This window comes from Hyla sarda, chromosome 3 (genome assembly GCF_029499605.1).
Source record: "Hyla sarda isolate aHylSar1 chromosome 3, aHylSar1.hap1, whole genome shotgun sequence".
NCBI lineage: Eukaryota > Metazoa > Chordata > Amphibia > Anura > Hylidae > Hyla > Hyla sarda.
Genome location: NC_079191.1, coordinates 311,686,173 through 311,706,790, shown reverse-complemented (window position 1 = coordinate 311,706,790; position 20,618 = coordinate 311,686,173). Strand labels below are relative to the sequence as shown.

The following is a 20,618-nucleotide window of genomic DNA, read 5'->3' as shown; positions in this document are numbered from 1 at the left end:
TACACACAGACACGCCTCCATGTTGGCATGTATACGTTAGGGAAGACTCCTCTGGTCTGTAAATAGATAACTAAAGTGTACATTGTAGCACCCTTGATATCAAAAAGGTGCTTTGATATTTCAATTTGACACCCTAGATATAATATGAGGTAGGGGCAGGTAGGAGCTGCACACACCTTTCTAAGAGCTGATGTTAGTGGTTGCTAACTTTAAAAAAATATTTATTTCTCAATTAAGTGTCAGGGAGGTTGGCTCTTTCTGTTCAAAAGCATGTCTGCTCACTCGTCCCACCTCACAGATCCTTAATGACTGATGTACACGCCTACTTGACAGTTGGCTGAAAGATACTTTTTTTTACATTGAAATAAAATAAAATTATAATTTTGGCAACCACCAGTAGTTCCATGGAAAGCACAGCTTGCTTTTATATTACAATAGCTATCCAACTGTTTCTGCAGTTCTTAGCAGCAAATAGAGCCAACAGATTTCCTTTAAGATTTTTATGCAGAAATCTGAAAAGCTCAATTCTGTAAAGTATTGTTATTAGAAAAAGAATTATTCAGTCTACTAACACCTCTGAGGGAGCAGTGGAAAGACAGCAATATACATGGTGAGACTCTAGCACTGCCTAATAGTTTTGCTTGGGTAGTGCACAGACTATGCTCATTGTTGTTAAAGTAGTCTAAACAGTGAACGGAAATGAATAATACATGTATTATATATTATACATGGATGCAGGTGACATCTATGAATAAATATGACATTAGGAAGCATGCTAAGATACAGTGAGCGCAAAGGTCATATTTGGGTGAAACCACTATGACTGTACCACTTCAGCCCTAACCTGCATGGAAAACTGTGAACAACAAAGAATTCTATAAAATAGTTGGAGAAATGATAGGTGCGCGAAGGAGGAAGACATTTTTAATTTCTGTACCACAATGGGAGGAATTTATCAAGGGTGGTGTAGATGAACGAGTTTTCTATGTGGTGACAATGTGTACGCACACCAAATTTATTTAATTACACTTCAGTACACCATTTTGTATGGTTTATCCTCTATAATTTTTAACTCATTGCACCAAAATGTGCAACTTTAAAAAAAAATGCTGTCCACAGTAAATTTTGTAAGCCAGGTCAGGGCTAGTGTACATTTGCAACAAATTGTGAAACAAATGACATATGACAAATTCATGACCACTGCAAAAAGGTAAACCAGACTATGGCATAGCTACACAAAAGCTTCTAAAGCAAAAGTAGCAATGAAAAGTTTCTAAACAGCAACTAAGACAAATGGTGCAACAAGAACAGGGTAAAAGCAATATCAAATTTTCCCCCATGACATTAATAGTTTCAGGCAAACCGTAAAAGGTTTCCCATTTTACCCTACATCAAATCATTTTCATACAGATGGATAAATGGTTAGTTCTGCCAGTCATGCAGCATTTTGGTATCTGAAGAGACCGCATCATCAATCTCACAATTACAAGCTCAAATTAGAATAACCCAATCGTAGACAATCTATGTAATGTGAAGTGGCAGGTTTAATGAAACAGGAGACAATTTGATCTGGATTTCTATTAAAATGATTAAAGAGATGAATTGCCATTTTACTTCTAAACAGGAAAAATACATATATCTACAAGTTATGTATACTCATAATCACTAGAACTACAGTAGTAGTAGTTTAGTAGTAGACATTAAAATATAGCCTAGTGGCCAATTTAAAATATAGCCTAGTAGCCAATTTATTTGTTCATACATATTATAGCACTTTTATGGCTCTGTGTACTCATACACTATAGTGAGGAAGCATGCACCTCACACTGAACCAGCAGATGCTGAACTATAAAGCTATGGTATCAAACACTAGAAGTTTAAAGGGGTACTCCTCCCCTAGACATATTATACTCTATTAAAAAGCCACTGGGACCCCTACAATCTCCATGCAGCACCTGGCATTCTAACACAGTACTTTAAGAAGGCTGGGTTCCCCTGCAGGATACGTGACGTCACACCACGCCCCCTTCATTCATGTCTACGGGAGGGGGATAAGAGGTCTAGGGGCAGAGTACCCCTTTAAATGGGGATGATAAAAACACATTTGAGCTACCAACTTTACCATGGAAATGCACAGTTTATTGTTGTGAATAAGGAACAACAGTGACAGCCATTGCCATGCTGGTGACATGTTTGAGAACAATCCAGAAGGCAATCTCCAAGTGTAAACCTTGTGTCAAAAGGACATACGTGAGGTTAATATATATCTTCCATTGGTTTTTAATTATTTTGTCTCATCTGTCTCATTAATACAAATTAGGGTCCTAAAAGGAATCTGTCATAACTTTCATACTGTCCGAACCATGAGTTGTTGGGGCAGTCCTTGCTGGCTTCTACCTACTCTTAACCACTTAAGGACCAAGCGCTTTTCTGTTTTTGCACTTTCGTATTTTTCCTCCTTACTAGAGTTGAGCGAACTTACAGTAAATTTGATTCGTCACGAACTTCTCAGCTCGGCGGTTGCTGACTTTTCCTGCATAAATTAGTAAAGCTTTCAGGTGCTCCCGTGGGCTGAAAAAGGTGGATACAGTCCTAGGAGACTCTCTTAGGACTGTATCCACCTTTTCCAGCCCACCAGAGCACCGGAAAGCTGAACTAATTTATGCAGGAAAAGTCAGCAACCGCCGAGCTGAGAAGTTCGTGACAAATCGAATTTACTGTAAGTTCGCTCATCTCTACTCCTTACCTTTTAAAAATCATAACCCTTTCAATTTTGCACCTAAAAAACCATATGAGAAATTTTTTGCACCACCAATTCTACTGTGTAATGAGTAATTTTGCCCAAAAATCTACGGCGAAACGGAAAATAAAAAAAAAGCCATTTTGTAAATTTTGGGGGCTTCTGTTTCTACGCAATACATTTTTCAGTAAAAGTGACACTATCTTTATTCTGTAGGTCCATAAGAATAAATTGATACCCTACTTATATATGTTTGATTTTGTCGTACTTCTGGAAATAATCATAACTACATGCATGAAAATTAATACATTTAAAATTGTCCGCTTCTGACCCCTATAACTTTTACATTTTTTCGCATACGGGGCTGTATGAGGACTCATTTTGTGCCGTGATCTGAAGTTTTTATCTGTACCTTTTTTGTTTTGATCAGTCTTTTTGATCGCTTTAAATTTTTTTATGGTATAAAAAGTGAGCAAAAATACGCTATTCTGCACTTTGGAATTTTTTTGCGCGTACGCCATTCACTGTGCGGTTTAGTTAACAATATATTTTTATAGTTCGGACATTTACGCACGCGGCAATACCACATAGGTTTATTTTTATTATGTTTATATATTTAATGTTTATATATAAGTTTGGGAAAAGGGGGGTGATTTAAAGGGGTACTCCGGTGGAATTATTATTATTTTTTTTTTTTAATCATCTGGTTCCAGAAAGTGAAACCGATTTGTAAATTACTTCTATAAAAATCTTAATCCTTCCAGTACTTATTAGCTGCTGAATACTACAGAGGAAATTCTTTTCTTTTTGGAACACAGAGCTCTCTGCTGACATATCTGTCCATTTTAAGAACTGTCCAGAGTAGGAGAAAATCCCCATAGCAAAAACATATGCTGCTCTGGACAGTTCCTAAAATGGACAGATATGTCAGCATTGTGTTCCAAAAAGAAAATACATTTCCTCTGTAGTATTCTGCAGCTAATAAGTACTGGAAGGATTAAGATTTTTTTAATAGAAGTAATTTACAAATCTGTTTAACTTTCTGGCACCAGTTGATTTAAAAAAAAAAAAAAAAAAAAAAAGTTTTCCACTGGAGTACCCCTTTTTTAATAAGGTAGGGGTTAATGTGTGTGTTTTTAAACTTTTTTATTTATTTATTTATTACACACTTTAGGGGACTTTTAGGAGGAATCATTTGATTCCTCATACATATCAATGTGGTTCCATAAAACCACATTGATCTGTGCGCTCTTCACTCGATTTAGAAAGCCTGGTCCTGCCAAGCTTTATCATTCTCCGCGTAGGAGCTGGCAGTGAAGAAGAGGTAAGCCCTCAGGCTACTTCAGAAGTGGATCGCCCACACCTGCACGATCGCACTATGGTGGGGGTGATCCACCCCACTGGACCACCAGGGACGGGATAAAAGCACCTTTAGACACCGCTGTCAGCTTTGACATCGGCGATCTAAAAGGGTTAATAGCCGGCTGCGGTGATCGGCGCATGTCGGCTATTAATGCCCGCACCCAGCTACAGGAATCAGCTGGAGGCCGGCCGGTATGACGGCGGCTTGAGTCGGGAGCCCACGCCATACCCCGTTAACAGCACATGGACGAGTATAGACATCCATGGTCGTTAACAGGTTAAAGGATAGATTTCTCTCTATACCCAATTAAAAAAAAGACTGGCAAGTATGGAGGATTTGTCGAGAACCAACCCAATGACTCCTGGATTGGGAAGGTTCCCTGTAATCACCCTAAGGGTTCGTTCACATTTTTGCAGCAGATCTGCTGAAGCAAATCTGCAGCAGAAAATACGGACGTGTGAACTGACCCCAAGAGTAGGTTTACACAGCCAAAAACCCCTCTGATAACCCCATCTCGAACTCAATGCTGAATTTTCTGTGCTTTTTCTGATGAGGTTTTCAATGTGGTCTTTTTTAAGCGTGACTTGATTTTTAATGTAAACTTCCAAGTGGAAACGCTCTGAAAAGTGACATGTCACTTCTATTTTTACCGCTTTTTTGAAAAACACAAGCTTTTTTTGAACAATACCCATTGAATATAGGAGATTGAAACTTTTGTTTTTGGGGCATTGTTTTTGTTGGAACATTTTTGTCTGTGTGAACCTACCCTAAGGCCTTTACTATATAAAAACTCTATATCAGTTATAAATGTTCATTTAAAGGGTACCTCTCATCAAAAAAACGTTTGATATATTATAGATTAATGTATGCAGAATAACTTTACAATTGCATGTTATTAAAAAATATGCTTCTTTCTGTTTAATTTTCCACTTTGAAGAAATGACCACTAGGGGTCTCCCTACCAGTCCTGGCAGCAAGCATTTCAGACTCATGCTGGAGTCCTAAACACTACGAGCTGCCAGTCTGCTTTGTTCACAAAGGAGAACACTCAGAGCTGCCAGCCTGCTTTGTTCACAGCCTGTTTGGCTGTGAACAAAGCAGGCTGGCAGCTCTGAGTGTTTAGGACTCCAGCACGAGTCAGAAATGCTTGCTGACAGGACTGATCGGGAAAAATACAATAGAAAGAAGCATATTTTTCATTAACATGCTATTGGAAAGCTATTCAACATTCATTAATCTAAAATATATCAAAAGTTTATTTGATAAGAGGTACCCTTTAAACTGTTCATAAATTGTCCCTACAACAGCCTCAAACTATACTAATCTGTATATATCTATGGGCAGCAGAGTATTTTCTCTTTGCTGAAATCTAATAGCCCATGCACACTAAGAAACTTTTACAAGGAATTTCCCTGTTGAACTTCCTTAGCAAATCAGTACAACCTGTAATTGGCACTTATTTTGCACAGAATTGTACAGCAGAAATAAGCATCAGAAATCAAAGTCCCATTGATAATGGGCTTTTCCAGGTGGATTCCACCAAAAGAATGAACATGTTCAACATTGTAAATTCCACCGTGGAAATTCTGTAGTGTAAGAGTGCAGAGTGCTATGGAAGGCTGCTGCAAGTGGATTTTAAATTTCCTGAGTGTGCATGGGCCCCCAGTGTTTGCAGAGTGAAACATAGAAAGGGTAAACTGGTGAACAAGGTGATATAATGGCCAGAAATAGTGCTATTTCTCATGTACACGCACATGACAGCTTCTCCTAAAAAGTTTGTAGGAAGGTTAGTAACCATTTAACTTCTTAATCTCTTCAATAAAGCTTACACTTAATGCGATGGAATTAGAAATCTCTAGGTATCCTTGCCCAATCTTGACTTTTTTTACCTAGAAAAAACTAAAAATTTACAGATCTGTGTAAATGCAATATTGCTGTAGTATAAATATGGGTTGAGAAAGTGGCGTGTATGTGTGAGTGTTTAAGTCAACATGTGTGGGGGCGATGTACAATAACTAGCATAGGTGTGCCTATTTTTTATTTAAGAACGTCAGACATAAGGTAGTATTATAGCGTGTGTGTGTGTTTATATATAGCTATACAATAAAAGGCTACTTTAGGAATTTGGATTATGTAATGCAGATACAGTGGGGGAAAAAAAGTATTTAGCAAGCCACCGATTGTGCAAGTTCTCCCACTTAAAAAGATGACAGAGGCCTGTAATTTTCATCATAGGTATACCTCAACTATGAGAGACAGAATGGAAGAAAAGAATACAGGAAATCACATTGTAGGATTTCTAATGAATTGGTAAATTCCTCAGTAAAATAAGTATTTGGTCATCTACAAACAAGCAAGATTTCTGGCTCTCACAGACCTGTAACAACTTCTTTAAGAGAGTCTCCTCTGTTCTCCACTTGCTACCTGTATTAATGGCACCTGTTTGAACTTGTTCTCAGTATAACAGACACCTGTCCACAACCTCAAAGCAATCACACTCCAAACTGCACTATGGCCAAGACCAAAGAGCTGTTGAAGGACACCAGAAACAAAATTGTAGACCTGCACCAGCCTGGGAAGACTGAATCTGCAATAGGCAAGCAGCTTGGTGTTAAGAAATCAACTGTGAGATCAATTATTAGAAAATGGAAGACAAACCAGACCACTGATAATCTCCCTCAATCTGGGGCTCCAAGCAAGATTTTGACCCCGTGGTGTCAAAATGATCACAAGAACGGTGAGCAAAAATCCCAGAACCACATGAGGGGACATAGTGAACGACCTGCAGAGAGCTAGGAACAAAGTAAAAAAGGCTACTAATCAGTAACACCCTACAGCGCCAGGGACTCAAATCATGCAGTGCCAGACGTGTCCCCCTGCTTAAGCCAGTACATGTCCGGGCCCACCTGAAGTTTTCTAGAGAGCATTTGGATGATCCAGAAGAGTATTGGGAGAATGTCACATGGTCAGATGAAACCAAAATAGAACTTTTTGGTAAAAACTCAAATAGTCGTGTTTGGAGGAGAAAGAATGCTGAGTTGCATCCAAAGAACACCATACCTACTATGAAGCTTGGGGGTGGATACCTCATGCTTTGGGGCTGTTTTTCAGCAAAAAGGACCATGACGACTGATCTGTGTGAAGGAAAGAATGAATGGGGCCATGTATCGTGAGATTTTGATTGAAAACCTCCTTCCATCAGCAAAGGCATTGGAGATGAAACATGGCTGGTTCTTTTAGCATGACAAGGATCCCAAACACAGCGCCCAGGCAATGAAGGAATGGCTTCGTAAGAAGCATTTCAAGGTCCTGGAGTGGCCTAGCCAGTCTCCAGATCTCAACCCCATAGTAAACCTTTGGAGGGTGTTGAAAGTCCGTGTTGCCCAGCAACAGCCCCAAAACATCACTGCTCTAGAGGAGATCTGCATGGAAGAATGGGCCAAAATACCAGCAACAGTGTGTGAAAACCTCGTGAAGACTTACACAAAACGTTTGTCATTGCCTACAAAGGGTAAATAAAGTATTGAGATGAACTTTTGTTATTGACCATATACTTATTTTCCATCATAATTTGCAAATAAATTCTTTAAAAAAAAAAAAAACAATGTGATTTTATTTCTCTCATTATGTCTCTCATAGTTGAGGTATACCTATGATGAAAATTACAGGCCTATCTCCTCTTTTTAAGTGGGAGAACTTGCACAATTGGTGGCTGACTAAATACTTTTTTCCCCACTGTTTTATCACTGACATTTCTAAAGAAGTCTTGTATATGACCAGCTCATGAGCTGGTTCTACTTGACATAGTGGTACACATTATATTTCTATGTCTTGATCAGCATCTTGGAGCACTGGAGTTGCCTGCCGAGATTTATATTGCAGAACTCCAACAAGTGAGATCTGTTTTTTCTATAGAAGCATATGCTTTCACGTGAATCATTCTTTTGCTTCTGGCATCAACAAAGCTTGTCTTGCTGCACATCGAAGGCTCCATTTCCAGTCTGGGATTAATTAAATTGACATACATTTAACATTTTCAACACAGAATCATCTTATCTTCATTGTATTGTCATGTACAGTCATATTTGCTGTCATTCTCAAATATTGGAGGTCAACGCTATGGAATTCATTCTTACTAAAATATGCCTGGAAGTAGTATAAAAGACAGTAGAATTTTTATCATCTGGTTGGGTTAAATGTAGAGTAATTGTGATCTTTAGATTCATTATAAATTATATTTTGCAATTTCCCAATCATTATGAAGAATAGCAGAAGACTTGAATTATCTGTAGGCTCTGTTATAGCTATATTCCATTAAAATTCAAACTCATGGGACTGGAATATAAATTACGTAGGAATTAGGTGGCATTAAACTTTGCTTTAACTACCTGGAAAACTTTTAACCCTATGGAAAATCTGACAGAATTGAGGACAGATCCATATTTACCATCATCATTATTAAGCACCGCTCTGCAAACTTGTCACATATGCCAAGAACCAGTTGTTCAGAGTCAAACTTGTCGAGTTGCGGAAACAGAAGCGTAACCCACTAGACAGCGCGAGAAGCAGCCAATTAGAGTCAGCTGTCGTCAGCCAACAAAGGCAAAATGAGTCACACTATATCAGGAAAGTCACAAAAAAAAGCCATAATAAGGTTTAGCCCCCCCCCCCCCCCCAGCTGCCTGCTGTAAAAGGTCAAACACAAAAATATAAAAGAAAATCTAATTTTCAAATTTTCACACATTTAGAGTTTAAAAAAAAAAACTGCTTTTAAATTTGCTTTTGTTTGCATATTGTTTGAACATAAAGTGTTAGTTGTCGTCTATTTTCTCTTTTGCAATACCAACCAACCATGCGTTATGTACATAGGACTTATTACCCACATATGAACTACAAAACAGCTATTCCCTATTTTGTATTATTTTTCTAGTCATTTCTGAGCTAAATGTGCAGCCTCGTGAGCGGAAAGAGAATAAATCCTCCAATGCACCTACATACAATGAACATTTTCATTATCATCTTTAACATTGAACACTGCAGGTAATACAGTATAAGTATCATACTTGAACTTTATGTTCCATTATAGCAGTATAAAACCAGCACAATTTAGATCTAAATTTAGATGAAACTCTGATGTCCTGCTTTACTACACATTTATCTTTAATAATTTGAAAGTGATCATTACCCATAGCAACTCAGAGTTAACTATTTACTTGCTGCAGTATTCACACATAGGATCAATATTACTTATATGATACACCTAATTATTTACACTATACATAAACCTACACTTCACTGAAAAGGGTTACAGTTTGCAATAAATGATTCTTTATAACCAAAAACAGTTTAGTACAGCAATCGACAATCTAACCTACAATCATTATACTATTCAAAGTATAAAGTACATCAATTTATAAAGAAAAAATAAACTTTATTAATAAGGCATGTTTCTACACACATACATATATATCTCTAACTACATATATTTATAGTCCCACAATCACAAATGATGAGACATGTAGTATGACAAAATAACACATCGTATGAACAGGAATATTTTCTGCAGAACCTTTGGCTGATTCTCACTTACTTGATATAAGAGACAAACCAAATCGGAATCCATGGACACAAAATAAGTGAGCAGGTATACAGCTGTTGCCTGTGGGGAAATGAGCAATGTTCTCGCAGTGCTCTGAAATCATCCCAACTGGCTGCTTCGCCTAGCGCCACCAACCTTTCGTTCATGAAAGAGTTCCTGACAGAGACTTGGGATTCTCAGCCACCCCCCCTCCATCCTTTTCATTGTAGCCTTGCCTTTGGAACATTAGTATTATAATATAAATGGTCCGATCACTGGCAGCCTGCTAATATTTACTGGAGAAAAAAGTACATTGCATAATTGCCAAGCATAATTCAATGTAACGTAACATTGAAAGGTTCTGATTAACAGGAACATGTGCAGCTTCAGAACAGCGTGAATCAAAATGTTCCTTTTTCATGCAGAGGAGTGAGAGCAATAGTGTTCATTAGTATGAGAGAATTAACAAACTGAATAGCTTTCACATATGCAGCAATGTTTCTATCGATACAGAGTTTCGACCCCGGATTGTGCTCCCAACATATTTAGTTAAAATAAATAAATTATCTGGAAAGAGAACATTGACAGTAATGGGCACCTCCTGCAGAAAACGCCCTATTATTCACTGGTTTGGTAAATTGCAGAGCTGTCGACGGCTGAGATACAGCTGCTGTTAAATCCAACAAACCTAAAAATGTTGTCTACAAATTTTAACTAGGACAATGACGTTTCTATATACACCCATCATTCTTACGATACCCTGGTCATAAGAACATATTATGGTTGTTGTCAAAAATTTCAATTAGCTCAATGAAAATGACTACCCCAACTTCTACCAGCTATTAGAACTGACTGTGTGAGGCAGTTGTCTCAAATCATGCCTTAAGAGCAGTACTGGTGTGTGGGTCCTCGGTCCAAACTTTGCTCATGTGAAAAACAAAACTGAAGAAAAGTATTTCAGACCAATTGTGCTGAGCACACCCACTATTCATACATAGATGCAATCAGCACTTTCTTAGGGTACGTTCCCACACGGCGTATTTTGCTGCGTATTTGCTGCGTATTTGCTGCGTATTTGGTGCTGCGTATTTTCCTACCCATTGACTTCAACAGAGAAAATAAAATACGCAGCAGCAAATACGCAGCAAATACGCCGTGTGGGAATGTACCCTTATAGCGCTTTTCAGTCATTGATTTGTCCATAGTGTTAACACTAAATTGTAAATTCTATGGAATACAAAACTATTATGCAAAAAAGAAGCAATGCATATAGCAAAAATCATGTTCCAGTTCTCATTTTCCTGAAGAACAGCTAAAAGCAGCTACCTGACTGGTCACAATGGCACACTTGAAGTTTCCTTTGGCCCCGTTTTCATAAAATTCTGCAGTTTTTGAAAACTTATTTTGATATGTAAAAACAAAACTGATGTCTACATGCACATAAGCAGAATGCATATTCTTCATGGATTGTGAGTAGACAGACAAGGATCTTCCTGGGCTCAGCATGTTTCTGATGGAAGATGCCTTGGAAAACTGTGGGAAACGGTTTCAGTAAGTGAAGCGAGCTATAAAAAGGACCCATCCCTCTGAAGATCCTAGCATGCTCTTGCCTTACATAATATAAATTAATTTCAGTGGGCAATGTATATATGTGGGTTACTGGGAGCCTTGTTGGTGAACATTTAAAACTGGACAGCCCCTTTAAAATGAAATGGTTATCCACCCTTTAAAATGGGCACGCTCATTAAAATAAACTTTTAATATGTCAATCATTATCTGAAAATAAAATTGTTTCTAATATACTTGTGTTAAAAAATATGTAGATTTATATGTTTTCTTTTTTCTTTTTATTTGAAATCCCGGGCACTAGGGGTCTCCCTACTGGTCCAGACTGCATTTTCATTTTCAGTTTGGACTTCTGCAGGCCAGGCAAAGTCCAAACTCAGGAAATGCAGTCTGGACATAGCTCGCTCTCTGCCTGTATATGAAACAGGCAGAGAGTGAGCTCCATGCACGGGCATGCACGGTGCACGCCCAATTTGAATTTCCCCACCCCCTGCCTCTCCTGATACACTTAGCCCGCAGCATGCACGAGCATAGAGAGATGAAGAAATGCAGAAGTGAGTGCGTTTAGTAAAAAAAAAAAAAAAGGCAGCATTAGTTACTCTTTAAAAACAATTTAAAATAACAGAAAACCTTTATTCACCTTTCTAATGCCACAGTGATCCAGCTGAGAAATTCTAGTTAGTGTGGGGGGGGGGTTGACAGCAACGGACAAATCTTGACTATGAGTAAACAGAGACCGGGAGGCTTACCAGTGCTTTTGCACTTGATCACAATTCAGGTTCTCATTTGTATCACTTATAAAGTACAAGACATTGGCCCTCATTTACTATTCTAAACCCGACTTCTTTTGTCGGGTTTTTTTGGCGCATCTTTGTCTGCGACATGTCGCAGACATCGTGCGCCAGTCTGCGACACGATGCAACATTTTTTCCCGACGGACCCGATGTGGATTTTCCCAAACCCGAAAAAGGGGCGTAACCCGACATTTCTGAGCTTTCCCACGTATTTATAAAGGTTTCCAACCCGAATTTGTTGAATTGTTGTGGATTTTTTCCCGACAACTCAGAGGAGTTGGAAACCAAAACCAACAAAACCCAGTGCGACAAACAGGATGCGACATAATAATAAATACCAGGGGAAAAAAGCAAGATAGACTTACAACCAGATTTTCTAAGTAAATGAGGGCCATTAAGTCTCCTAACAGAGCATACTGTATGTTTGAGGATTAGATGGATATTTTACTTTTGTCATAGTCCTGGTTTGACAAAGCAGTTGACAATAACAGAGTGCTACTGTGACAAGAAAGGAAAGTGATGCATACAGATGTCACTTTTTAACTCTCTCAGTAATTTCTTAGAAGAGAATCTGTGCTATGAGGAAAAAAATATATATTTGTACTATACTAACTGCATTAATCCTTTAAGAATATTAAGCTGGGTGAATTTCATTTGTTTTTATACACGATGACCAACTAAAGTATCTGATTAAAACTGCCAGACAGTCCCAAAAGAGTGCTAAGTATCTCCCTTATTCCTTTTACTTTCACATATATGACATAGCATGTATAGCATGTATGCCACCTTAGTAACATGCAACTATCAGAATAAACATACCTTTATATGGAGGAAACAGGAAAGAAAGAGACAATATGGCTGCTTACCTTATAGGTTTGATCTATTCTTGGCCTGCACTGCACCTGATCCAAAGCATCATCTGTGCTGCTCCTTTTAAGGGTACCAATTGTAACATCTGGTACATTGCTCAAGTCTAAAATATCAAAGCAATTATCATTAAGCAAGTAAAGTAATATATGATCTCTTGGTATGTAAAATGGTATTATAACATTTCACACATTCTATATTTATAATTTTAAATTAACATCCTCATTCCATTAAAATAACCTTTTCCAATATTATGCATTTAAAAATTATTTCACACGCAAATGTTTCACACACATTTTCAATGTTAAAGAGTTACTAGGGGTCAGGGCAGTGTTAAATCACTTTTTTATATGGATGAATCATAAACTATAACACAGTTCCCCAACCAGTGGCACAAGTTGGAGAATATTGAACTACACAAATATCATTCTATTTTGGCAATTACATCACATTCACTAAATTTAGCAATTCTGTAACAAAGTTTAAATTGTAATTAAACAACCCCCTATCCCCATAGCCTATGCAATTCCTTACATATTTATAAATTACTAAATTTACCAAAAATTTATCTTTACCCCAGAAACAGCTCTAAATTCTTAAACACTATGGCAGCTTTTACACGGCATAAATTACGCACAGTACTTAGCGGCTGTATGCGCCAGAGGAAGACCACAGTGCTCTTTGCTGACACCTCTGTCCATGTCAGGAACTGTCCAGAGCAGGAGAAAATCCCCATAGCAAACCTATCCTTTCTGTGTAGCATACAGCAGCTGATAAGTACTGGAAGGATTAAGATTTTTAAATAGAAGTATTTTACAAATCTTGTAAAAAAAGAAAATGGCAGCAGCACACTTGGTCAACAAAATGGAGGCTCTTAGCGCACTTTTTGATCAAAACGTGTCCCCCCATCCACTACGCGGAGGTGGCCTCTTATCGGATGGGTCTCTAAACACTCACCTACCTCAGGCTGGGTATTTTACAAATCTGTTTAACTTTCTGGCACCAGTTGATTAAAAAATGTTTTCACCACCAGAGTACCTCTTTAATTGTGCTGCAGAATCATGTAAAAAGCATCTGGGAATTCGGCATCATTTCTGCATCAATTGCTACAATGCACAAATGCTGCAAAGATGCGGAATTGAAGTCAAATTGAATGCAGATGCAGAATTGATGCTGGCAATTCTACATGTGAATGTGGTAGAATTTAGGAACCAACGTATACAAGAAAAGTTAAAACCACTTAAAAGGTGCCATTTTTTATAGTTTGAACCATCCTTCTCTCAGTTAAAAAAACAAAACAAAAAAAACAACATGAATATTTTATTTCAGTTTGAGAGCAGGGCATTTCCCCCTTTGGATTTTTTTAAATATAATATATACACACACACAGTGAGGAAATTCATTTGTCAGACCTGTTTACATGCACCTTGTGTACCTGCAGTCACTCTGGTGTTGACATTGCTCTAACAGATGAAGTGCACACCATAGGAGAGCAATTATTATCTGCAGTTTCCACTGTGTTGTACCCATTGAAGCCCATAAAACACATCAGGTGGCTTGTAGCCTGTGCACATATACAATCCATGCTTCCCTGATGTTCCAATCAGTCTAAAAAAGTAGCCTACGTGTTCTGATCATTTGATACAATACAGAGACTGAGTCATAAGAGGCAGAAAAAAGCAGAATGAGTAGGAATGTCACTATCACCCACCAGGCAAGGCATTCATCCACAAGAGTAGGAAAATGCAAAAACCCCTTTATTGTTCGGTCATTTAACACATTCCAAACCTATAATTGCCATGCATTCGGCTCTGCCCACTTCAATTGAGAATATCAGGAATAATGACGGGTGGATTACCATGAGAACAATCTAAGGCAGAGAACGTAAATTTATTGCTCTTTCAACTGGACCTAAATATTATTGTATATGGAGTTGTAGTGAAATAAAGAGATTTTTACAGGTAAGTGTTATCACACTTATGCTAGAAGCATTCTTTGTATTGCTGGATACCCCTTACTATGCAGTCAGCCACCACATCATTGACCATGTTACATTATTAATTATTTCCCTTTAATAGGGTATTCCGGCCTTAAACATCTTATCCCCTATCCAAAGGATAGGGGATAAGATGTCTGAATGAAGGGGGTCCCACTGTTGGGACCCCAGCGATCTCCATGCAGCCCCCAGAATTCTGCGCTGGGCCCTCCTCCCAAGACGCAATATGACGATCATGAATGGAGGGGGCGTGACCGTGACGTCAAGTCTCGGGAACAGCGCCCGGCACAGAATGCCGGTGGCTGCATGGAGATTACACGGGACCCCTGCGATCAGACAGGTTATCCCCTATCCTTTGTATAGGGAATAAGATGTCTAAGGCCGGAATACCCCTTTAAATTGATGGATGGTGAAAACACCCAAGATTTTACCTACAGGTAAAAAGTGCTGTGGAATACAGTAACAAGAGGATGAAATTTTACAAATATTAAAAGGGGCTGCAGGGCCAGATGTTACAGAACTACAACTCCCAGCATGTCTGGACTGTCTGGGCATGCTGAGAGTTCTAGTTTTGCAACATCTGGAAGAGCACAGATTGGAGACCACTGTTAAAGGTTTAATTGTGGAAGGTAGAAATTATTCTCACGCCTACTGGTAGGTGGTGTAGCTTTGCGCTTAAAAATGTACCGTTGTGCACAAAATAGCGACTTTTGACAAAGGTCGCAAATTATAAATACGTGACCACTGCATGGTCAAAAAGAAAAAGTTCTACGGGTAGGCAAAAAGAGTAAAACTGTCTATATCAAAAGGCACATAAAAGTCTCAAAATATGCTGCTTGCGCCTGAACTGTGCCTGAACATAGACAAAACAATGCTCTAAAAGCAATGATAAATCTCTCCCATAATGTATTTCAATAAAGTCTATGGAAAAGCGGCCACAGAACACAATGGATTTGGCGCAATATTTTTGTGCAAAAAGTTTGCTAAATTTAAAAATAGACAAAAGTGACGGTGAAATGCAATGCTTCATTCTTGACTATTCAGTGGATGAGATTTATGAACTGCGTCTTTTTAATAAGACGGAAATATAAAAGTACCCGCGGCAGTCCCTGCACTTGACGCCGCGGGTTCGTCACGTGACAGGGGATCAGCTGACACGCGAGTCAGCTGATGCACAGCAGTTCCGGGTTCAGCGTAATGGTAAGCGGCCGGGGCCAGCCGTGGTGGCGGCGTCCGCCGCAGCCCTCTCTCCGGAGGTAAGCCGGAGTATGTAGGGCACCCTCGGTCAGCCCCGGCCCTGGTTTTAGCACGGCGTTCCACGTGCTTCATGGCTCGTGGGTGCGCCCCGTTGGCAGCTGATAGCGCATGTAATCAGCATCGGGAGCCATCTTGGGTGCTCGCATTTAGGTATTTAGAAGGGGATGTCTTATGGCAAGACCTCGCTCCCCCCACGAGCCCTGCATATCTGGATCAAGTTAAAGGCAGAACACCCCATTTCTTCAGGGAGAGGTGTGTGTGTCATGTCGGGGGTCATTGCATTTCCAGTCCCAAACCCCCCCCCCCTTCTCTTTCCTAAACCCAGGCTATATGTGTGACAATATAAAACTGTATGTGGCCACCAGTATTGCACGTCTTAGTATATAAGGCTGTTCATTCGCTTCTCCCTTCTTGCCATGGTTCATGCTAGTAAATAAAAAAAGGTGGCAGTTGTTGTCAGTATAGTCCAAATCATATGGATTCAGATGATTCCGCCTGTTCCCTTGTCATCAAGACTGTGTTACTGAGCCGGTTTCAAGCCACAACAGCATTTGTATTGTTGCTTTGTCCATCTACTTTGTTATTTAGTCCATCTACTGTACATATAAGTTGGTCTGTGCACGTTTGTATAATTTGTTCATCCCAATAACTTATCCTACGCATACGATCATATAATTGTTCCGTGCACATGCCCTCGTAGTTGCTGTACACACGATTGTAGCATTCATACTATACACACGTTTGCAGGATTTATGCTGTACACACGCTTGTAGGGTTTATACTGTTCACTCACTTGTAGGACTTGTACTGTACACTCGCTTGTAGTGGTTATACTGTACACTCGCTTGTAGTGGTTATACTGTACACTCGCTTGTAGTGGTTATACTGTACACTCGCTTGTAGTGGTTATACTGTACACTCGCTTGTAGTGGTTATACTGTACGCACGTTTGTAGTGGTTATACTGTTCACTCGCTTGTAGAGGTTATACTGTACACTCGCTTGTAGTACTGTACACTCGCTTGTAGTGGTCATACCGTACACACACTTGTAGTGGTTATACCGTACACACACTTGTAGGATTCATGCTGTACACACGCTTGTAGGATTCATGCTGTACACTCGCTTGTAGCGTTTATACGGCACACCTGCTTGTAGGATTTATACTGTACACATGCTTGTAGTGGTTATGCTGTATACACGCTTGTAGGATTCATGCTGTAAACACGCTGGTAGGATTCATGCTGTACATTCGCTTGTAGCGTTTATACGGCACACCTGCTTGTAGAATTTATACTGTACACATGCTTGTAGTGGTTATGCGGTACACACGCTGGTAGGATTCATGCTGTACATTCGCTTGTAGCGTTTATACGGCACACCTGCTTGTAGGATTTATACTGTACACACGCTTGTAGTGGTTATACTGTATACTCGCTTGTAGTGGTTATGCTGTACACACGCTTGTAGGATTCATGCTGTACACACGCTGGTAGGATTCTTGCTGGACACTTGCTCGTAGCATTTATACGGCACACCTGCTTGTAGGATTTATACAGTACACACGCTTGTAGTGGTTATGCTGTACACATGCTTGTAGGATTCATGCTGCACACACGCTGGTAGGATTCATGCTGTACATTCGCTTGTAGCATTTATACGGCACACCTGCTTGTTGGATTTATACTGTACACACGCTTGTAGTGGTTATACCGTATACTCGCTTGTAGGATTTATATTGTACACATGCTTGTAGTGGTTATACTGTACACTTGCTTGTAGGATTTATATTGTAAACACGCTTGTAGTGGTTATACTGTACACTCGCTTGTCGGATTTTTATTGTACACACACTTGTAGGATTCATGTTGTACACATGATTGTAGTGTTTATACTGCACACTTGCTTGTAGCATTTATACTATACACGTTTGTAGGATTTATATTGTTCATACGCTTGTAGCATTTATGCTGTACTCATGCTGGTATTTATGCTGTACACACACCTGTAGGATTTATATTATACATACGCTTGTAGGATCCATGCTGTACACACACCTGTAGGATTATGCTGTACACACACTGGTAGCATTTATGCTGTACACACGCTTGTTGGATATATATGCCGTACACACGCTTGTTGGATTTTGTTGGACTTGAATACTGTACACTCACTCGCAGCATTTATACAGTACACAAGCTGGGACACGCTTGTAGGATTTATATTGTACACACGCTTGTAGGATTTATATTGTACACACTATAGTTGGATTTATACTGTACACTCGCTTGTAGGTTTCATGCGGTACATACGCTTATAGCATTCATACAGTACACGCATTCATAGGTTTTATACTGTTTACACACTTGTAGGATTCATACTACACATGCGCTTGTAGGATTTATGCTGTACACGCGCTCGTAGGAATTATACTGTGCACATGTTCGTAGATTTATATGGTTCTCGCACTCGTAGGATTCATACTGTACATGCACTCGTAAGAATTGTGCTGCACACCCGCTCGTAGGATTATACCGTGCATGCTCGTAGGGTTGTTTTATATATGGGCTCACGGGAATCATGCTGTGCATGTGCTCATGACGTGTGCTGTACATCCGTTTGCGGTGTTCGTGAGGTTCACACGCTCGCAGCGTTTGTGCCGCGCACACACTTGCACATCGCATGGGGTGTGGCCCTGTGCGCAGGTATGTGGTCATAATAGATACTTCATGCATTCATATTCTTTGTCATCAGTTGTGGTTGGCCGCACGAGCGTACGCTTTGGTGGTGCTTAGGCGCATATAGTTGGCCTGAGTATAGGTTCATCAAGTTTAGTGGTACAGCCATGCATAGCTGTTATACGACAGTTTCGCACAGTCGTTCCATACACATCTGTATATAGGCGGGAAGATACATGGCATAGTTGTTACACGTCTTCAGAACAACAATAACCCGACACACAGGTAGTGTATACCCATCATATCTGCCACGCCTGCAGGGGGGGGGGGTACGTTGCATTATTGTTAATGACACGCCTTCAGCACAACAATAACAGAACACATAGGTGGTGTCTACCCATTATACCTGCCACCTCTGCAGTGGGATACGTTGCATAGTTGTTGTTACTGTCACGTCTTCAGAGCAACAATAACATGACACATAGGTGGTGTATACTAATTATGCCTGCCTCGTCTGCAGGGCGTTGCATTGCACAATTGTTGTTACTGACACGCCTTCAGAGCAACGACGTTATGACACAGGTGGTGTATACCCATTATACCTGCCATGTCTGCAGGGGGATACATGGCATAATTGTTGTTACTGACACATCTTCAGAGCAACAACATTACGACATATAGGTGTTGTTTACTCATTATGCCTGCCTCGGCGGCAGGGATGTACGTTGCATAATTGTTGTTACTGACACATAGGCGGTGACATACTCATTTTTCCTGACTGTGTGGATAAGTTGCTCCATGTATTTGTTCATATAGTTTGTTCAGTGCATATGCTCGCTTGTGCAGTTCTTTCTAGCCACACGTTTATAGTCTGTTGAGGTTTTCAATTCGGCTAGATCAATCACATCTACAGATCAGTCCGGGCACAACCTGACACGACTTCAGGTTGGCGACTACGTCGTCATACGTTGTGTTATTCAGTTGTTGGGTTATGCACAGGGACATAGCTTTATTTTCCAATGCGAATTGTCACGTCTATAGGTCAATCATGGTCACAACCTGTCTCGGTTTCAGGTTGACGTCGATACTAGCAGTCATATGCTGGTTGAGGCTTTAATTAAGCTAGACCAGTCACATCTGCAAGTCAGTCTGGATACAATCTGACAAGACTTTGGGTTGGCGATAATGTTTTTGTATACATTGTGTTTTTTCAACAGTTGGGTTATGCTACAGGGATAGCTTTATGTTTCCATAGTTAATTGCCACGTCTATAGGTATATCATGGTTACGACCAGCAATACGCTGCTACCAGCAGACACACTGCTGCGATGTGCGCAGCGTACTCGCACATCTTGGCCGCTCTCCCTGCTCCGAGCTAGGCAGAGAGCTCCTGCGATGTGCGAGTATACTGCGAATTGCACATCGCAGTGTGCCTGCTGGTAGAGCCAGCATAGAGCGGGCCTTCACCAGCAAATTTGCAGCGTAAAATACGCTGTAAATGAACGCGTGTGAACGTACCCTAAGGGTGCGTTTATACGTGCTTATTTCTGCTGCAGCTTTGGCTGTTTAATGAGTAGCAAAATTTGCTACAGCAAATTTGCAGCTGAAAATATACATATGTGAACCCACCATTAGGGTATAGTCACACGGCCGTATTTTGCTGCGGCATATTTTCCTATCCATTGAAGTCAATGGGTAGCAAAATACGCAGCTGATTTTACTACCCATTGACTTTAATAGGTAGAAAAAATATGCAGCAGCAAATACAAAGAAAAGTGTG

At 39.8% G+C, this 20,618-nt stretch overlaps 1 protein-coding gene across 8 annotated transcripts in view; it reads right to left on the bottom strand.

Annotated features, from left to right (window-relative positions):
• The window catches only part of TIAM2 (TIAM Rac1 associated GEF 2), a 488,869-nt gene that overhangs the window by 41,272 nt on the left and 426,979 nt on the right, over positions 1-20,618 (bottom strand). For 7 of the 8 annotated variants that reach the window (XM_056567049.1, XM_056567046.1, XM_056567048.1 and 4 more), the window contains one exon: positions 12,908-13,014. In XM_056567049.1, coding sequence (XP_056423024.1) covers positions 12,908-13,014 — 107 coding nt within the window. Of the gene's footprint in view, positions 1-9,693; positions 10,159-12,907; positions 13,015-20,618 lie in introns of those variants that run through there. The other variant, XM_056567053.1, reaches the window with a different exon arrangement.